Source organism: Arachis hypogaea, chromosome 7 (genome assembly GCF_003086295.3).
Source record: "Arachis hypogaea cultivar Tifrunner chromosome 7, arahy.Tifrunner.gnm2.J5K5, whole genome shotgun sequence".
Classification (NCBI taxonomy): Eukaryota; Viridiplantae; Streptophyta; class Magnoliopsida; order Fabales; family Fabaceae; genus Arachis; species Arachis hypogaea.
Window position 1 is genome coordinate 10840355 of NC_092042.1, and position 20954 is coordinate 10861308.

At 32.8% G+C, this 20954-nt stretch overlaps 3 protein-coding genes across 3 annotated transcripts; 1 reads left to right on the plus strand and 2 right to left on the minus strand.

The window, feature by feature from the left end:
* Positions 1-381: 381 nt before the first annotated feature.
* Positions 382-1561, minus strand: LOC112702428 (uncharacterized). The gene is made up of 2 exons (XM_029287882.2): positions 1289-1561; positions 382-1103 (listed from the first exon to the last, which is right to left on the minus strand). The coding sequence occupies exon 2, from the start codon at positions 1057-1059 to the stop codon at positions 589-591; it is 471 nt and encodes a 156-aa protein (XP_029143715.1). The 5' UTR covers positions 1060-1103; positions 1289-1561; the 3' UTR covers positions 382-588.
* A 5686-nt stretch (positions 1562-7247) lies between these two features.
* On the minus strand, positions 7248-9316 carry LOC112702429 (uncharacterized acetyltransferase At3g50280). The gene has a single exon (XM_025753445.3). The coding sequence runs from the start codon at positions 9132-9134 to the stop codon at positions 7494-7496; it is 1641 nt and encodes a 546-aa protein (XP_025609230.2). The 5' UTR covers positions 9135-9316; the 3' UTR covers positions 7248-7493.
* An 8511-nt stretch (positions 9317-17827) lies between these two features.
* LOC112701127 (uncharacterized) lies at positions 17828-20071 on the plus strand. Its single transcript, XM_025751923.1, has 2 exons — positions 17828-17896; positions 18158-20071. The coding sequence occupies exons 1-2, from the start codon at positions 17828-17830 to the stop codon at positions 20069-20071; spliced, it is 1983 nt and encodes a 660-aa protein (XP_025607708.1).
* The last annotated feature ends 883 nt before the right edge of the window (positions 20072-20954 follow it).

Below are 20954 nucleotides of genomic sequence, written 5' to 3' on the forward strand. Positions count from 1 at the left end.
TATGAATTTTTTTTGCTGCATCCAATTTTCAAACACTAAATTCATAACCCATCTTTAACTTTAAACTTGTCTAATTCCAAATCATCCCAAATCCAACTCCTCTAACGCTTTCCTTCACCACTGTCACCACCATCCTCATCCCACCCATGTTTGATAGTATTTAATTAGTACTGCGGAAGTTGTTTCGACAATTTGGTATACAGATTTCAGGATGAAGAAGAAATAATGTCAGCTTAACTTTCTTTATGATAATCAAGAGCATGTATCTATTCATGAGCTGTTGTACAGTTACGATTCCCTACTTTTTCTAACCATATGTTCTAATTTATTCTCATTTATTTAGAAGATTTGTAAATACTTCTCCAAGAAATAGGAACAAGATATCAAAATATTTCCATATATCTATTAAGGTAATATAAATAAATGGTACATAAATGGAACATCTTCAAAGTTAGCCCAAAAAATAAGTAAAAAGGAAGAGAAAACCTTTATACCTTATACAATTTCATTTAAAAGAAGAACTAGATGATACCTACACAAGTGTAGTTGTATATTCTGTATAGATGAAGACTCAGTTGAATACAAAACTCAATCCTCCTCAGTTTCGTAAGAGAGAACGGATTGCTCAAACTCAGCATCCATAATAACACCATCCATAACATGAACAACAATCTCATTCCTCTTAAAATCCACCATTTCAGATCGAACCCTATTAACAACCAACATTCCATCGATGTCCTTTGAGATGTATAGTGAGAACCCAGATAAAGAATCATAGTTCACAAGCTCACCAAGTTTCACACTATCCGAGTGAATTGATCTAGGAACAGCTGAGAATCCCAACACACGAGACACAATCGCATATGTATCATTATACTTGTCAGGTTTCAAACTATCATTGAAATCTAGACGCAGATCTCGCTTGAAAGCTTCCTCCGATGGAACAAAAACAGTGAATGCAAGATCATGAGGCAACATCTCAAGCATCATGTCACCGAACTTGCTCAACTTGAAATCATGAGGGATTTTTCGGGATCTGATTTTTGGGTACAATACCATTTGGCTGTTCTTGGTTGATGCATCTGGAAGCTTGAGAACTGTGACTATTACAATCAAAAGGCAGCATATAGTTACCATCACGAGGATAAGAGCTATTGAATGCTTCAAGAACATGCGCCTCTTCATTTTGGTGAAGACCCAAAATCAAACTTGATGAAAACTTAATTAATTTTAATACAAAGTTTTGAACTTTATAACCTCGTTATTCAAGATAAGTGGAATCTATTACCTGAAGTTTAAAGGGTAAAGGCTCAAACTTGAAGTGATCTTGTGAATGATATACAATCAGGTACAATACCCATTTTAGGTAAAACGAAAATCTTAAGAAATCAGAATCTGGGACTTAAAAATTGAAATGAATTTAACACTCTGTGACTTGGATTCTTCTTCTTGTCAGATAAACAGAAGAACCTCTTATAGAACACTCCGTCGTAGCCGCCACTATTGCTGGATTTGCTTTTTGTCCTTATTTCTATATTTTGCTCTTGGAAATCACAATTATAATTTTTTAGGACTGCGAAAAACTAATCTATATAAAACTGAGATTGAAGTCCAGATGTACCTAAAACAGTCTTTCATCATTTGATTAGTTTAATCGGTTAAATTCTTAGCTAAAAAAACTGAAAAATCATAAAGTTATAACTATTAGACACTGTTAACTGACCATTTTAATTCAATTCTTACAATTGACTGTTATGAAAATGGTTGAAAGTATAAGGAAACACCATCCCATATTCATATTTCATTCATACATAGCCCTCTATCATGTCACAAAAGAGTGTACCAACATATGAAACCTAAAGAATTGCATGAGAAAAACCGACATATGATTTTTATCAGGAATTAATTTATACAACTGTAACAAAATATAGATATTTACAATCAAAATGATTTTCATAATTTTTTCCCAAAATAAGAGTTTCAATTATTAAACAAGCTTTTATTTTCCAATTTTTTATGAGAATGGCACATTTCATTAAACAAAGTTCAAAATATAAGGGGATAATAAGATTAGCAGTACACAACGGAATACTAACAAATATATTACCAAGCACGTAAGTTGGACTTTGGGTTTTTTTAGGTAAATTTCTAAAAAAAAGTTTAAGTTTTTTTAAAAATAATTTTTAAATAAATAAAAATAATTTGATGTTTAAATATCCAATCTCATGTAAATATATTTTTTATTTATTAATTATATTTGAGTAGAATAACATAAAAATACTTTTTGTTTATTTATTATATGAAATTTTTTTCTAAAATAAGAAATCTAATCTAAGAAACATAAAAATTATAATTTTTCTAAAAATAATTTTTCTAAATTTTTTTAATATTTTTCTTTTATTTAAAATAAAGAGATTTTTTTTCCGTGCCCTAAAAAACTTGAGAAAAAAAAAAGATTCTTTTTAATCTTACAACCTCGTTTTCGGCAGCCTTTCGTGGATTGTTGGTCAATTGAAGAAACCTTCACTCTTTTTGTCGCTATAAATAAAACGAACAAAGCTTTGGTCAAAATGATAAATGCTTTTTTAGAGGCCTCTTTGCTACGACAACTAGGGCCCCGTATTTTTGGTGAGAAGAAACTTCTATATAGCCTATGAGTGAAATAGTGACCCACGGAAGAAATAGAGCCCAAAAGAGATTAAATTGTGTGGTTCATTATAATGAAATTCAATATCCATTTACCAAAAACAAAAACAATCAATATCCAAAAAAAAAAAAACGGTAATAAGATGTTAATGATATTAGATACTAACGTTTTATTACGAAAAACAGAAAAAAAAAAAAAAAAGATACTAACATTTTAACTATACATCTTGTACAAGGATGCATTAAATTCATAGTCAACATAAGATAAGATAAATGGTTATATAGAGCTTGATTATACAATTTTAGATTCAAGTGTTATTAGGAAGGAAATTAGGAATGTGCTACAATCCACCATCACAGAATCAAAGTTGCAATTGAACAATTACTGAGGCATGGGGAAGCATTTGCCTGTGCAATGCATGAACATGACATGCTAATTGCGTTTGAAATGTTAGACCCTCATTTGTTTGCAGATACGTTGGGGGTTTAAATTTGTGCCTTGGAATAAATTGAAAGCCATGCATGTTATTTGGCTGCAACTGCATTATACACATAATACATACATGTACAAGTCAAATTGGTATACCATACGTTCATACGTACACAAACACCAAACAAGGTTCATTGCACAAGTAGCATATTAGGCTATTAGCTAAGTTTCATTGGATGATAAACCTGCGAAAATTCTTATGATTTATTCAAAGGATGCACTTGTGGGGCTGAATTTTTGATGGTGAATTATATAGCTACGTATTGCCACTAGAAATCGCCAATGGGTTATGGGGGGACTATAAATGCATGTGGGGGATAGAAAATAAGGAAGCAATGCAAGTTGAGTTATCCGTCTTAAAGTTTGAATTAAATTCGGTGACCTTTTACAGTTTAAGATAGTTATTTGACGTGAAAGTATTTGGTCCCATTCATCCAACATGCTTAAAGGGATCTTTCAATGTCAAAGTTAGATATTTATGTGGACTAATTAACTCATCTTGTGTGCTTAATGATTCTTCAAGAGAAGAGTTGCATTAGTTTATATGTTACCACGGTTATATTAGTTATGGTTTTTTAAGAAGTGTTGTTAAAATAAAAATAATGTATTTTATTATTTAGTAACGTTTTTTAAAAAGTGTTGCTAAAATATTATTAAAACATAAAAAAATCATTTTAATTTTAACAACACTTGGATAAACAATGTAATTTGTAAATATTATAAACACACTAGAATTCGCTATTTATAATATAAATTTTATGGTGCTTATAATTTAACGTTTAATTTTTATTTAATTTATTTTTTGTAGTATATTTTAAATATTTTTTATTAATGTGACACATTAAGTAATACTAGGATACATATAGAAGTCTTAATTGACTATTAGTATGATACGTTTATGAAATTAGATCAAATAAAAACATACTTAAAGAAAAAACTTAAAACATTGGAATTCCTCAATTTAGAATTAATTTACTCTAATTTCATAAATTTATCACATTAGCTGTCAATTAGGATTACGAAATATGTATTATAGTACTACTTAACGTGTCATATTAATAAATTTTGACATCATTAATAATAGAAGTAACAGAAAAAATAAAATGATCAATTTAAAATCTTTAAAGAATGAATTTCATTAAAAAAAATTTGTAGACTAATTTAAAGTCTATTGTCTAAGAAGGGTGTTTTTAGTTGCATAAAGTTTTTCTTTGGATCAAACACTAAATATAAACATCTTGTAAGTTCTATCCCACCTGCTAATTTTACGAAATTCAAAATATTAAGAAGTGTTTGAACCGATCCTGGCTCACTCTCAAAAAGAAGAATATGTGGCAGTAAGGTCCAAACCTATTATACCCTATCCCACCATCCCATATCAATAATGTGGTTGTTATCTTGCAAAGACGAGTCTCATAAGCCCCACACATTTATGATTTATCCTACCAAAACAGAGTACGGCCCCATTCTTAATTTCTCGGTAATATCGGTTCCTGCGAAATCAATATCACTTGATTTTTGTTTGAAACTTTTCCTTTTGGAATCTTGTATGCGAAATAATAAATGACATTAGTATTGGGGTTAAGTTTATTATTAGAAGTCTTCTTTGACATTCAATATCCATACACCAATAATGTTAAAAAGACAAAAAATAATCGGTTCAAATAATTTAAATTTAGTTTATTTAATATTTTTTATTATAAAATATATTAAATAAAATTAAAAATAATAAATTTTAATAGTTTTTAGCTAATATATTTTTGTTATTAAATATTTTTACTATTTGAAAAGATAAAGAAAGAAATTAAAAATAAAAATTTAGGTGTCACTGTCTTTATATAAAATTAATAATTAAAAATTATTAAATAATAAATGATAATTTTATCAAATATCTAATAGTTTTTAACCGTGAGATATAGACAATTATACATGAGTTTGTGTCAAATTAAAAAAAAAAAAAAACAAAAACAACAATGAAGAATGAAAAAGATTAAAGAGCACTTTCTCCCTTATGGTGGAGCAGTTTTCGGTGTTTTCTTAAATTCTAAGGCAGAGCATTTGTTGAAAATTAATGATAAAAAAAGGATAAATATATAGATAGATAATGGTAGATAAACAAGTGACAGTTGAAAAAGAAATTCTACTATATTATTGCTGAGGAAGAAACATAATTGAACATCATAGAATGGTAGAAAATGACGTCAATTCAATCTATCAGTCTTGCATTTCATGCTCATAGTATTAATTTAAAGATTTAATTTCACTATGTATTATTATTATTATTATTATTATTATTATTATTATTATTATTATTATTATTATTATTATTATTATTATTATTATTAGTAGTAGTAGTAGTAGTAGTAGTAGTAGTAGTAGTAAAAATATTAACTTTTGCATTTATTATTTAAAAAATTACCCAAATATATAAATTTGATGAGATGATTGAATAAAATTATCTAAAAAATTGTCACTTTTTTAATAATTGAGATACTAAATTAACATAGCCTCTCTTTCAAACATCAAACTAATATTCATTTTGATCAACGTTAATATACTATTGCAAAAAAAAAATATATTGCCGATATGGCAAGATTAAAAGGTATTGGAAATTATGATAGAAAAAGTATAGGTAAATAATAAAATATTAAATAATGTGAATAATGAATATGTTGGATGTTCAATTTAATAGATATATAGATGATTATATCTATTATTTTTAATTAGATGGTTATTTTTTATTCGATTTACTCATACACTATTAATAATAGATGAATATTTAATTCACTAGATGTGCATATAATTATCCTAATATTAAAATTTAAGAAATAATTTAAAGGTGAAGTGCTTTTTTATTTTATTAGGTCAATTATAAAATCTATTGTTTATATTATTTTATAAAAATTATTGTTTACCTAGTAAAATTATTATAATAGGGTTTTACAGCCATATGATTAAAACATGTCAATATGTCATTATTGTCTAATGTCTATATTGTTGTAATTTATTTTTTTTTCTATGGTTGCTACAACTAAGAACTAACAACCTCATTAGTGTCCATAATACATGATTAATTATTATTTGATTATTTGAATTATGTCACATGCACCTATTATATAAGTCGCTATTTGTAGGCATGTATGTTTTTATCCATTGTGGTGTTTTATGTTGATTGTTGAGCGTGCCTTTTTGGCCTTTTCGTAACCGATATCCGTAAAAAGTAGAGTCAACGAAAACCAAATTAAACTTCCTCATAAGAAAATGTGAGGGGCAATGTATATTCACGAGGCAAAAAGGGGACCAACTTGTTGTGTGTCCGGAAACTTTGTACATCTGAATTTGGTTCATACAAATCATCTAACTATATAAAAAGTTAATTTGATATTGACATGTAGGACATTATATTATATCAAGCAGTAAGGTGCATGGGATCAAGATATAAATTGCTAAATCCAGTGAGGTCCAAATTAAAGGGGACCTACTTGCTAAATTTAGTTGTCGTCCAAAGGAGAAAGACTGCACAAGATACTGACTTTTCATGCCATCATTCGACGTTGAAGAGGAAAAAAAGAGAAGAAGCTAAGGGGGCAGTTTTAGACTTTTATGAGAGAACAAGGAATAAAAGGAGTTAGCATTATATTTTTCTTCTCAAAAGTAAAAAATTCTTCACTTCATCAACTTGAGGAATAAAAAGAGAAAAAGGTGTTTTTACTCGTGAATATTTCATGCTTTGTTGACTTCTTTATTCCTAGGCTCATGGCATCTAATAAAACTAACAGAAATATTTAAGCCTCAACAAAATTTATTATTTTTTTAATATTTTTAATTATTATCTTAATTATTTTAGTCTAATAATTTAATAACATATTTTTAATTTATATTTTTAAATATTATTAACTAATTATTCGTCAAAATTTCTTTACATTTTTGGAAATCTCATTCTCTTATACTTAAGACTTTAAAAATCCTTTGATGCAATTCATCTTTTTTACTGTGAATCGAAAAAAGCTAATATTCAGTATTTAATTACTTGTGATTGAGTTGAATTTCATTACGTGTTAGCAGCCTTCTTTTCCAGAAAGAAAATATTAAATTCAGAAAATTTTAAAAATTGTCCAAAAGAGAAGGAAATTTATAATAATTTCTTATTCCGCAACTTGTTACAACATTATCATAGTTAAAGAAAAATACTAAACAAAACAATTACAATATGTCACAAATTAAAGGACGGGGGGAGACATTATTTGTGTGTCTCGTCCATTCAGCCCCCAGGCTCCCCACATCAAATCTTAACCGTTCAAACCACTCCCCGTGGGACCACATCAACGGCAAGAAAGAGCTCTAAAGTTTGACACTATCATAACTGTCCAGTAGCGTACATCATAAACTCAGGATCAGACTCCAAACCGGCCATCGTCTCCGGAGCCAAAACCACCTCCAAATCGACGGTGCCGCTTCCGTCTCTTCCCGGAAACGCCGAAATCTTTCCATCGAACTTGTTCGCGCCACCGCTCCTCACCGCCAACGGCCTTCCCCAACCGAAGTCGTTGTCGTACATCGGAAACCTCGGCGAGCTCCCCATCGTGATCGACGCGCCGTCGGGATTCCCCAGCGGAAAACACCGCGGGTTCGATTCCCAATCCTTCACGAACTGCCTCACTGTAGCGTCGTTATGAGCCCTAACGTTCTTGTTGAGCTGCTCCGCGCACCAACGCAGATCGTGCGAGAGCACGTCGGCGGCAGTGGCGAACGTCGGAATGCTCTGAATCGCGTTTCCGAAGTAGAAAGGTTCCAATTTCGGCTCTAACCGGTGGCGACAGTTAACCGCCATTCTAAACGTCGTCGTTTTGGAAGCCGGCAATTTCCTTGCGCGAGTGACCGCACGCCACAGCAGCGCGCATACGGATTGAAACGACGAAATCTCGACAGTTGTAACCGTTTCTGTTTCAGCCGCGCTCTTGAACCAATTCTCGAGGAGTGTCGTTACCTTACCGTTACCGTTATCTTTTTGTAGAAGATTGTCGTTACTCTTTTTCCGTAACAGCTCAACGGAGTTAACACCCTCTGTCCATTTTCTGTTGTTCGCTCTTGCTTTCAGCTTCTGAATTGCTTCGCGGCTGAAGCTGAAGATTCTCTCCCTAATTGGCGCGTCGGCGTTGAAAGTCACCTTCGGCCCGCCCTCTGGCAATCGGAGGACGGCGTCGGAGATAAGTACGCTGTCGCGGCGGAAGTCAGGAACATTCCGGATACTCTTACTGGCTCCTCTGCATTCCTGAGCGAATGTGTTGAAGAAGTTCCAGAAAGAGGTTCCGTCAGTGACGGCATGGTTGACGGAAATTCCGATGAAGAAGCCGTCGGCGAGCTCGGTTACCTGAACGGCCATAATCGGGGAGTAATGACCGCTGTAACTAACCTTTCTATCGAAGGTGAAGAATTCTCTGAAAGATTTATGGACGTCAAGAGGGGAAAGAAGATCGAGAACATTGAGAGCGGGTGCGGCGGCGTGGAGGAAGTGGACGCCGGCGTCGTTACAGGAAATATAGACATAACCGTGGGAGTCAGTGGTTAAACGACCGGCGAGAGGGGGAAAGAGGGAGAGGGTTCGTGAGAGGGCGGATTTCAAGAGTGGAATTAGTTGGTTAGAAGAGAGGGAAGTTGGTTGGGTGAAGAGGCATCCCTTTTGGATGTAGTGGCAGGATAACATAGGAAGGTCTGAAACACTAAGTTTGAGTTTTGAGAGCGAGGATTTTTGGTCAGGAAAGATGGTGCATTTTGAAACCAAAGTGGGTGCTGAAGAAGGCATTGTTTTTGTGTGTCTGGCTATTAATTGGGAATGGTTTGGATATATAAAGGAGATTTTTGTCTCCACCCTCTCTCCCTGGGTTGTTTTTGTGATATTGAGTGAGGAGATGAGAAAAAGAGTGGGTATTTGTGTGGTATTTATAGGGTAAAGGACGGTGTGCGTGTCCTGGTTCATGCATCGAACTTGGTCACCCATCTTTGATTTCTCTCTCTCTCTCTCTGCCTTAATTTGGGAGGTTTTTTCTTTTCTTAAACTAAGATATTATTATTTAAACTACTATGTAATGTAATCAGCCTCTCTGGTTGTCTCAAAGGTATATACTTTTCTATTTCTTTTTTTTTTAAATTGTGATGTGAGATGAAATTTATAAAATCTGAAATTCCATCCTAGTTTAGTTGTCAAGATAGCATGATATTATATGATATATTTTCTTAAATCTATTTTATTATTTTTAGATTTTGACGTGGTTTGCTTTTTTAAATTCTTCGTTTTTACTGGCAAATTTGGTGGTAAAAAATATTAAACTTTTTTTATGTAAAAATATTATTATTATAATTTTTTTAATTTTTATCGTGGTAACTATTTACATACAATTATTTAGCGTAAAATTTCACTTCAGTTTTTAACAATTTTATTAAATTTGCCTATTCATTTCCTAATAAAAGCATAATATCATTACAACCTCTATTCATAGTCTTCTACCAATATTCTGGCTTTTATGCAAAATTTTTTGGTAATGTAGAAGATGACGATGATCTTACATGTAATATTATGTTCCTACGTATAACATGGCATTCTTATGTGTCAAAAACAATTTTTTTGGGACAAATCGCCTCCTAGTAGTAAACAAAATGCTGGCATTTTGTATGATGCAAAAGTGCAGCATTTGATTCTTGCACCATTGTGTGAGTAAAAGTTTTTCATTCATCTCCTTTATTCACACTAACACAATAACATAGGACCCTAATGACGTCTAATTTGGTGCCAAAAATTCACCGAGACACTAAATAAGATCTTTACTTTATTTATTAGCATTTTATGTGTAATTTTTTATGATCCTCCTGTAGTCCTACTATGTGACCCTTCTTCCTAATTCCATTGCATGCGTTTTCACGAGAGAGTTGCTTTTTGGTTAGGGCAATAAAAATTTTTTATTTTGGGACTTAATAATTAAGTAAAGAAATTTAGAAATGAAAATAATTTAGAAGTAGTTCTAATTCCTTTTAAAAGTGATTTTACTTTGAATTATTAGGATTTAGTTTAATGTTATTGTTACTTTAGTGCATATATCTTATGAAATTATGCCTTTGTTTTATTGTGGAGAATGATTTGAAAGGGACAAAATGAAGTACTCAACTACATAAATGACAGAGTACACGTATATATTCCCCTAACAACAGGTACAGTTTAGTCCTATAATTATAGTATTTTGAAATTTAAGTGTCTTCTAAATAAATGATAAGAATTTATGAATTACTTCTTTAAATTTTTAGGGACTTAGTTATCCACTTAATAAAACGATAAAAATATAATATATTTTTTGTATGTAAATAATTTTAAAAATATGTCCCACTATTAATGCTCTAAAATCAAATAGTATTGATTTAGACGTGACAAATATATTTGCATTAAATTTTATTTTTAGTTGTACATATAAATTTAGACTAAATTTTATTCTTTTATACAAAAATTATAATTAAACATTATTAAACCATAATTTCATTAAATATATTAAATTATTTGATAATTCTAAGGTAAATTCATGTAAATAATCACTTTTTCTCTCAACATGTGGTTAGACATAAGCTATCCTACCAAAGAACTGAAAGTACGGATTTGAAGTACGAAATCCACTTATAAAAAATTATGATAGGTAATTAATAATGTTGAGACTTTAACTTAATTGTAGTAATATCACTAGCACATGTATTCCTTTTTTTTTTTATTCTAAACAAACTTTGGAATAGATGAACAAATCATTTCGTCTTATCTTAATTAACAACTGTTATGATGATTCATATTTTTATTTTTTCTAGAGTGTGAAATTATTAAAAACAAAATAGTAGTAGATGATGAAAGAATAGTAGTAAGAATGTACGAATAGATATATCCAATCTAATTAGGGATAATGATGTTTATTTATATGCTTCTTTACATTGCACTTGTGCTTATATTAATATGACAATACAAAGAAGTAGAGATGATGGCGTATACCATCAAATTTTCTTTAAATGATTAAATCATCACCCCATTATTAAATGAATTTGAAGCTGATGACAATAATAACGCAACCTCATACTAAGGAAGTTGAATTACTTTAAAAAACTAAAAAATAAAAAATAAGCGTGATGTACAGTAGCTTAGAGATTAGATCAAAACTACTGTCAATTCATCATTTGATAGCTTTATTATTGTTTGTCTACTACCGAACAAACCAATAAATACTCACAAACAATTATCTTTATACGAAATTATTATTTAAAAATAATTAATAATACTTTAGTTAAATATACTAAATTATTTAATAAATTTTAACTAATAATTTTATATAAAAATAATTGGATGTGAGGCTTCCTCGAACAAATTTGACAATCTTGTTGTTTTTATTTTAGGGATAAAATAATGATATCATATAGTTCCAATATAATGCATTTGTGACACTTGGTGATGAAGGGTTTTGTTGGCGAGGGTAAACAAAGCCACGTGGGACTGTCCCATATTGATCTATGAGATAGATGGATGAGCATTGATATGGTTTTTGGGGGAGGCTTTCTTGGAATGGTAGACATATAATAATAATAATAATAATAATAATAATAATAATAATAATAATAATAATAATAATCAAGAGATGTGAAATTAAAGATTCAGTCACATTATATTTGAAATGGAAAAACTAGCTAGCTAGTAAACGAGTAGTATCCCAAAATCCAAATAAGAAAAGAACATGTGATGCAAACAAATGAAGAGATTACCAAAGATCTCAGATTTTTTCTTAAAATCGCAGCAGAATCCTTGGGAGTGAGGTTCCTTCGTGGTGTGTGGTCTTCCGTGAAGTAAGCAAATGCAAATATATGACAGATTATTGCAAGCTGATCCGATTATTTTGTCTCCTACTATTGCAATCACTCAAAATATATCACTTCAATCCTTGTAAGAGAGCCTAAATTATTTTTCATTTACAATCATTTTAGATAGGTTTAATTTCGGTTGGCTTCTGTAACCTTATTAAAATTTTAATTAAATTTTTGTATTTTTTAATTGAATTCTTATAATATTTTTAATTTTAAAATTAAGTTATTTTTATGTAAAAATATTATAATTAATAGAATATTTTTTAAAAAAATATGTATCAAACTGTCGAAGATGTAATTAAATTTTTAATTATAAATATTTTTAATTTATAAAAAAATATTTATTTAATTTTAATCATTTTTACATTAATAAAAATTTAATTATAAAATTAAAAATAATGTAAAAATCTAACTAAAAAATATAAAAAAAATTAATTATAAATTTAATAAAATTATAAAGACCAACAAAAATAATTAAATATTTTAAATATAATTAAAACTTTCATGACTCAATTGAATTCTTAATATCTGAATCTTATAATTAAGAATTCCGATGACTTAACTAAAGCTCCATAAAAAAATCTTTTCTAATAAAAAAATAATATTATTTTTATTTTGATAATATCACTTATTTCTTTTACAAATTTACAAAAATATATAATCCAAAAAATAATATATGAAATAAGATTGTAAAAAATTATGTAGGTATTATTTTATCTACATAAAAAATATTTTACAATAAAAATAATTTAATTTTTATATTTATATTTTTAAAACGTCCCAATTTAATTTCCTTAATTGGTTAAGTGTTTCTCATCCAAACTGCACTTAGCGTCCTATCAATGACATGAAATGTAATATATTTTCATAGTTGTAAAAAGATTTTTAATTAATTTGCATATTTTATTTCGCTTTTTTAAATATTTGCTTATCAAACTTAGATCTTAATAATATTAAAGAAATAACAAGAAAGGCATGCATAGCGCCCACTAGTGTATTTACATTTTTATGCAAGTATATAGGCTGTGAATAACTCTGATTCCTCAAATCCCAAATTGGTCGGTTCCATAGAATCTCAACTGTTTAGCTAATCTTGAACTGTCTCATATCCTAAACCAAATATTGTTAAGGCTACTTGAACCTTATTATATGTTATGGAATCCATTTTCCTATTTATATAATATATTGTAACTTAGGTTTTAGATCATCTGATTGCAAAAAAAAAGTTCCGTTTAAACCAACTTCCAGGAATCTCACAACCGCCATTGTGATTTGTCGGTTTGTGTCAGCATAATATAATATCATCCTAACCATTAATATTATATATATACATGGTGGTGTGGATTGTCATTGCAAATAATAATTACTAATAATAATAATTGAAGTACTAGCTAAGCTAGCTAATAGCACATTTAATTTTGGCCTGTGAGATATTTAATTTGTTTGACTAATAGAGTATATATTACTATATTGGACCTTAGCTTCAATTAAGAGAATACAAGTACTTGATAAAGAGGAATCGGTCTAAAATTGTGCTGTATTTGTACTAACTTTTAACTTAACATACATTTTTTATTAGTAGATTGATGAGCATGAAATTCATTTATTTTATTTTTAAATATCTATTATTTTGAACATTTAATTACATCAAAATCTAATATATATTATCTAACTATTATTCACATTCGAATATTAATCATTTGAATAAGAAATACTTATATGTGTATATATGAGTTTTGACTATATATATATATATATATATATATATATATATATATATATATATATATATATATATATATATGTTTTAAAATTAACTGTCAAATCAACTATTATAAATATTTTATATTCTAATATATATTTTATACGATTAATTAATATAATAATTATTTTTAATATATTTATAATATTTTTAATTAGATTTAATTATTTTATTGATTTTTATAATTTTATTAAATTTTTATATATTTTTTAATTAAATTTTTATATTATTTTTAATTTTATAATTAGATTATTTTTAATATAAAAATATTAAAATTATAGAAATTTTCTGTAAATTAAAAATATTTAAAATAAAAATATAATTAAATTTTTAATTATATATTTTTTAAAAAATATTCTGTTAATCTTAATAGTTTTGATATAAAAAAAATTTAATTATAAAATTAAAAATAATATAAAATTTAATTAAAAAAATAAAAATTTAATAATAAATTTAATAAAATTATAAAAATCAACCTAATGATTAAATATTTTAATTATTTACATCCGATTTAATAATGGAAGAATAAGAATATAATACGTGAGGCCCCTGGATATGATATTGAAAATAATAAATTTGAGAGTGCTAACTTTTGGCACTATGGTGAGTGGATGTGTCCAAGTTCTGAGATCCTTTTGGGAATTTTTCAGTAACCACAATGTAGCTTGGAATCAGCCACGTGTCTCACAGTTCAGGGCCAGCCAGCCACAACACAAGCCTTCTCTGTGTGACAGTTGCCATGTGTGTGACAGTGCAAAACCAACCATGAAACCAAAATTTATTAATCCTTCTAGGCAAAGTATTCTATGGAATTCATGTAAAGAACTCCATTTATAAATATTTATAAATTTATCTTAATTTATTAATTTATATTTATATATTTTTAGCAAAACTTTTTATATTTTTAAAATAAATCTTTATTATCATCATTGATATGGTCATCATTATCTCATAATAATGGTCGTCATTACTGTACATTATAACTCCTCCCCATAACCATTAGCAACACATAATATACCTCGTCATTTTCTGTTACTATACGAAATTATGAGTTATAACTCGGCGACATTAACGTTTCCATCATATCCGACGTTCCAACGACAAAATAAAGTCGGTTACGATATTACTCAGTCAAACGTTAATACCGAGAATATAACGGACAAGGAACTCATCACATATAAAAGGGAAGTAGACTATTTCTAAAGACCTAAGTTTTTCTAAACAAGCTAGAATATACACTGACTTAAGCTTTGGAGTGCCTTTGCAGGTGCACTCCACCCTCTTTGTATTGCTCGTGCTCTCACACCTACAACGAACATAAAGAATTCGAATTCTAAGAGACGGACGTTCAACTTTGCAGCACATAGCTCGGCCGGTCTCGAGGAGTTGAAGCCAATCTATTTCCCAGGCAAGATCAATTGGCGCCCACCATAGGGCCGAGGAAATCGTACTTTTTCTTTTGGTCCCATTACCTCTATCTGCATCCATGGCTGACGTGCCGCCTCCTTCACTGTCCGAACTCATGCGAATGGTGGCTGAGCTACAACAAGCCAATCAACGAATGGCTGACGAGAACCAAATAATGGCTGCCCAAATTGCTGAACTAAATCATGCTCGGATTGAGCACAACGATGCTCATCGCCAGCATGCAGAAGACGAGGAGCATCAGTCACAACCCACTCATGTTTCGGAGACCGCTCGAGGCGAAGAGCAGCAATCCGAAGATGAAAAAGAAGAGTCCGACGACCTTGTAGGTCCCTTCACAGAAGAAGTGATGAACTTCGAACTGCCGAAGAGGTTCACTCTGCCGCTGACCCTCACCACTTACGATGGACTCGGAGACCCGAGGAAGTTTCTAAAGAAGTTCCGATCAATAATGATCGTCAATGGTGCATCAGATACAGTTTTATGTCGTTGTTTTTCGAATTATTTAGACGGCTCTGCACTTGATTGGTTGTGTGCTTTGCCTGCAGGTTCCATTCCACGGTTTCACCAGTTGGCGAAGTTATTTGAAGAGCATTTCGCCGGATCCGCAATATACTTGCACGATTCCGATTACTTGAACACTATCAAGCAAGGGCCAAACGAAAGCTTAAAGGACTACATGACCCGCTTTACCAAGGTCGCGATCAGCATACCAGACCTCCATCCCGAGGTCCATCTACACGCAATTAAAAGCGGCCTCCGACCCGAAAAGTTCCAGGAGACAATCGCAGTAGCCAAACCAAAGACTCTAGCAGAATTCGGGAGAAGGCAAAAGGAAAAATTGATATCGAGGAGCTCAGACAAGTTCGGAAGTCCGACAAGTCACACTTCCGCGAAGAAGATAAGAGCTCCACCACTAAGAAAAGTTTTAAACTAACACCTCGATTTGATTCTTACACGCAGTTTAACACTAAGAGAGAAGACATAATCAAAGAGATCCTGAACTCCAAACTAATCAAGCCACCGAGAAAGGCTGGTACATACCAAGATGCAAAGAACGTGGACAAATCGAAGTACTGCGCTTTCCACCAGAAACACGGCCACAATACTGATGATTGTGTGGTCGCCAAAGACCTTTTAGAACGACTAGCAAGACAAGGACATCTCGACAAATACATTGGTGGTCACATCCAAAAGCGCGGCCCTAGTTTCACAACAAACGACCTCTCTGAACCAAACCGAGGAAAAGAGAAGGCGTCTTCAAGCCAATACGAAAGACCACGAGGTATAATCAATTATATTTCAGGAGGATACGCCGGTGGAGGATACTCAAATTCGGCAAGGAAAAGATCGTTCAGAGCAATATGCTCGGTAAACGGACCACAGCAAGATGTAGCAATCACTAATCCACAACCAGAAGTCACTTTCACACACGCCGACTTCAACTCCAATATACAAAATTTGGACGACCCTGTGGTAGTCACCATTCAGCTAGGGGATCTGTTAGTGAAAAAAGTACTCTTGGACCCCGGGAACAGTGCCGATGTTCTGTTTTACTCCACATTTCAAAAGATGAAGCTCAGCGACAACATGCTACAGTCCACAGGAGGAGACTTGGTCGGCTTCTCAGGAGAACGAGTTCCAATACTCGGATCAGTGTGGTTACAAACCACACTGGGTGAGCATCCTCTTTCAAAAACTAATGATATTCAATATTTAGTAGTTGATTGTTTCAGTCCATATAACCTTATTCTTGGCCGACCTTTTTTGAATAAGTTCGGCGCCATTGTCTTTACCGTTCATCTCTGTGTAAAGTTTCCACTGCAAGATGATCAGGTTGTAACAGTCCATGGAGACCATAAAGAGGCACGACAATGTTACAACATCAGCATGAAATTCCAAAACCGCTCGACGCAACAAGTCAACAATGTCGACCTCAAACAAAAGGAGCACACACTGGCCGACTTAGACCCAAGAGCTGATTTTCTCGAGCGCCTGAAACCCTCCGATGACCTACAAAAAGTGTATTTCAATAATGACCCTAACAAATTTACATATGTAGGTACATCAATCAACACAACTGAGTTACAGGCCATAACGACCTTCCTGCAAGAATACGCCGACCTTTTCGCATGGACACCTTCAGACATGCCCGGCATCGACCCAAAAATTATCAGTCATAAACTTGCAGTAAACCTGGCAGTCCGACCAGTGCAGCAGAAGAAACGAAAACTCGGCGAAGAGAAAAAGAGAGCGTCACTAGAAGAAACACAAAAACTCATCAACGCCGAATTTATCAAAGAGATCAGATTCACTACCTGGTTAGCCAATGTGGTAATGGTAAGAAAACAAAACGGTGCAACTTACCAACGCCTTATGGATAAAGTGTTTGCCAAACAGATCGGCAGAAACATCGAAGTCTACGTCGATGATATGGTCGCCAAAACACAAGTCGGATATGATCACATCAGCGACCTAACAGAAATATTCGACCAGATCCGCCAATACAACATGCGCCTTAACCCCGAGAAATGTGCATTCGCCGTTCAAGGGATAAGTTTTTGGGGTTTTTACTAACATGCAGGGGAATAGAGGCAAATCCAGACAAATGCCGAGCAGTGCTAGACATGGCCAGCCCTAAAACAGTCAAAGAAGTTCAGCGCCTCACAGGACGACTTGCCGCACTTTCCAGATTTGTTCCTTACCTAGCATCTACTTCTATTCCTTTTTTCGAAACAATTAAAAAGAAAAACAGATTTGAATGGAACGACGATTGTGAGAAAGCCTTTTCAAAATTAAAAACAACTCTCTCACAACCGCTGATTTTACAAAAACCTCTACAAGGGGAAGAATTATTTCTATATATGTCAGTTACTGATTGGGCGATAAGTTCGGCCCTTGTCACAGAAAGAAACAAAGTTTAGCATCCAATTTATTTTGTCAGTAAAACTCTCCAGCATGCCGAGCTCAATTATCCAAGGATTGAGAAGCTCGCACTGGCACTAATATTCTCGGCGCGACGCCTCCGACCTTACTTCCAGAGCCACATTATCCACGTCAGAACCGATCACCCACTAAGACAAGTGTTACACAAACCAGAAATTGCAGGGCGACTTATAAAATGGGCCGTCGAACTATCTGAGTTCGATATCAGATACCAATCCAGAGGACCGATCAAGTCCCAATTCCTAGCAGATTTCATTGCCGAACTCACAGTACCATCAGAGGAAGATCATACAAAACAATGGACTTTATATGTTGACGGCTCTTCAAATCACGGGGGATGTGGAGCAGGAATCCGTTTGGAGGCGGAGGACGAATTCATATTGGAACACTCAATACACTTAGCTTTCAAAGCCAGCAATAACCAATCCGAGTATGAAGCACTGCTCGCCGGACTCCGACTTTGTTTAAATCTCCAAATCTTGGCGATCACGGTATATTGTGATTCTTTGTTAGTGGTACAGCAGGTAAACGACCTTTTTCAGGTAAAAGATGCTCTACTCTCTAAATACCTGCTATTAGTAAAAAAATTATCAACAAAATTCGCCAAATTTGAAATAGAACATATACCACGCGAACAAAATCAAAGGACAGATATCTTATCTAAACTCGGTAGTACACAGTCCAAGTTATCTACACTGCAACAGTTTACAATAACATCACCCACTGTTACTCTGACAAATGTGTTAAGTGTTACACAGGCAAAAGATTGGAGGGACGAGTTTATACACTATCTACAAACAGGTGATATACCAGAAGGGGTCGAGAACAATAAAAAGTTCCGACGGCAAGCATCTTCCTTCACCATATTCAATGGAACACTGTATCGACGAGGTTATACTCGGCCTCTACTAAAATGCCTTAGCAACTCGGAAGCTGAGATAGCCTTAGCTGAGACACATGAAGGAATCTGCGGCACACACACAGGTACTCGGAGCTTAGCATCAAAGGTCCTCCAAGCTGGATTTTTCTGGCCTACTTTAAAGCACGACAACCAACAAAAAATCCGGTCATGCAACAACTGCCAAAGACACGCACCACTGATACACATACCAGCAGAGCAATTACATCATTCAGACATCAGCTGGCCATTTAACCAATGGGATTTAGATATACTCGGTCCGTTCCCTATGGCATCGGGCCAGGTAAAATTTCTTATTGTCGGCATTGATTATTTCTCCAAATGGGTAGAAGCCCAACCTTTAGCAAAAATAACATCCCAGCAAATGATTTCGTTTGTTTGGAAAAACATTATTTGCCATTTTGGCATACCTGAACATATCATAACTGACAATGGTCGCCAGTTTGCCGATCAGAAATTTCAATCTTTTTTGCAGAACCTCAAAATAAAACAGCATTTCGCTTCTGTCGAACATCCTCAAACAAATGGACTAGCTGAGACAGCAAATAAGGTCATCCTGCACGCACTTAAAAAGAAGATAGATGATGCCAAAGGTTTGTGGGCCGAGCTTATACCTGAAGTCCTTTGGGGATATAACACCACCCTACAAACATCAACAAAGGAAACACCATTTAGACTTGTATATGGCTCCGAGGCTATGATACCAGTGAAAATCTCCCAAAGCTCATTTAGAACACAACTCGGCAATCAAGAAGAAGCTCGGCGAGCCGAACTCGATACCATCGAAGAAGTTAGAGACATCGCAACATTACGACAACGAGTAGCACAACAAGCAATAGCTCGCCAATACAACAAAGCGGTTAAAAGCAGATCCTTCATGCAAGGAGACTTAGTACTTCATAAAACAAAACTGCTCGGAAACAGACCTCACATGGAAAGCTCGCAGCAAACTGGGATGGTCCATACTGAGTATCAAAAGTACTCGGCCAAGGAGCATACAAGCTAGAATCACTAGATGGTAAACTCTTGCCTAATACATGGAATGTGTCTTCCCTAAAAAAATTTTATACTTAAAAGACAGGGGCAGGCTTGTACTCTTTTTCCTACTACCAAGATTTTATCCCAAATGGTTTTGCTTGGAGAGGTTTTAACGAGGCTAGCCTACCTGCACCTTTGTATTTAAAAGGTCCAAAAAGACTCCGAGTATATAGGAGACAAATATTATCTTATTCTTTATCAAATAACTATGTGGATGATCTTATCAATCAAATATAACTCTATCAATACAGCTCAGACAAGTGCCAATACTCGTCTAAGCTACAAACTACGATTATCAGATAACATCATCAACCACAACGCCAATAAAATCGGAACACTTTTCGAACAATCACAAACAGCTTTTTATAAAAAGCATCACATTCAAAATTCAAACAAGTCAATTCAAAAAAGTTCAAAACACACGAACTAACTATTACATATGCAAAACAAATTCAAAAAAGTTTCTAACAAAACACATTAAGCATTATCCGCTTCATCTTCTGCATCACCATCATCCTCGATCAGCTGACCATCTCGCACTATCTTTCCAGGATCCATACCAGAGAGATCGGCATCTGGTACCAAAAACTTTACTTGCAACATTGCCCTTTCAAAACCTTCAACAAAGGAATCCAATATCTCATCCGCCTTTTTCTTCTCCATATCCTTAAATTGATCATTGACCTCAATAAGCCGAGTTTGCATGTTTGCCAGATCACTCTCCTTCTTCTTCAAATCTTCCACATCTCTAACATAACTTTTCTTTGTCTCTTTTAATAATTTCTCTGTCTCACTAAGCCGATTCTGAAGTCCAGAAGAAACAGCTTTCTCCTTGCTCAGCTCTTCCTTTA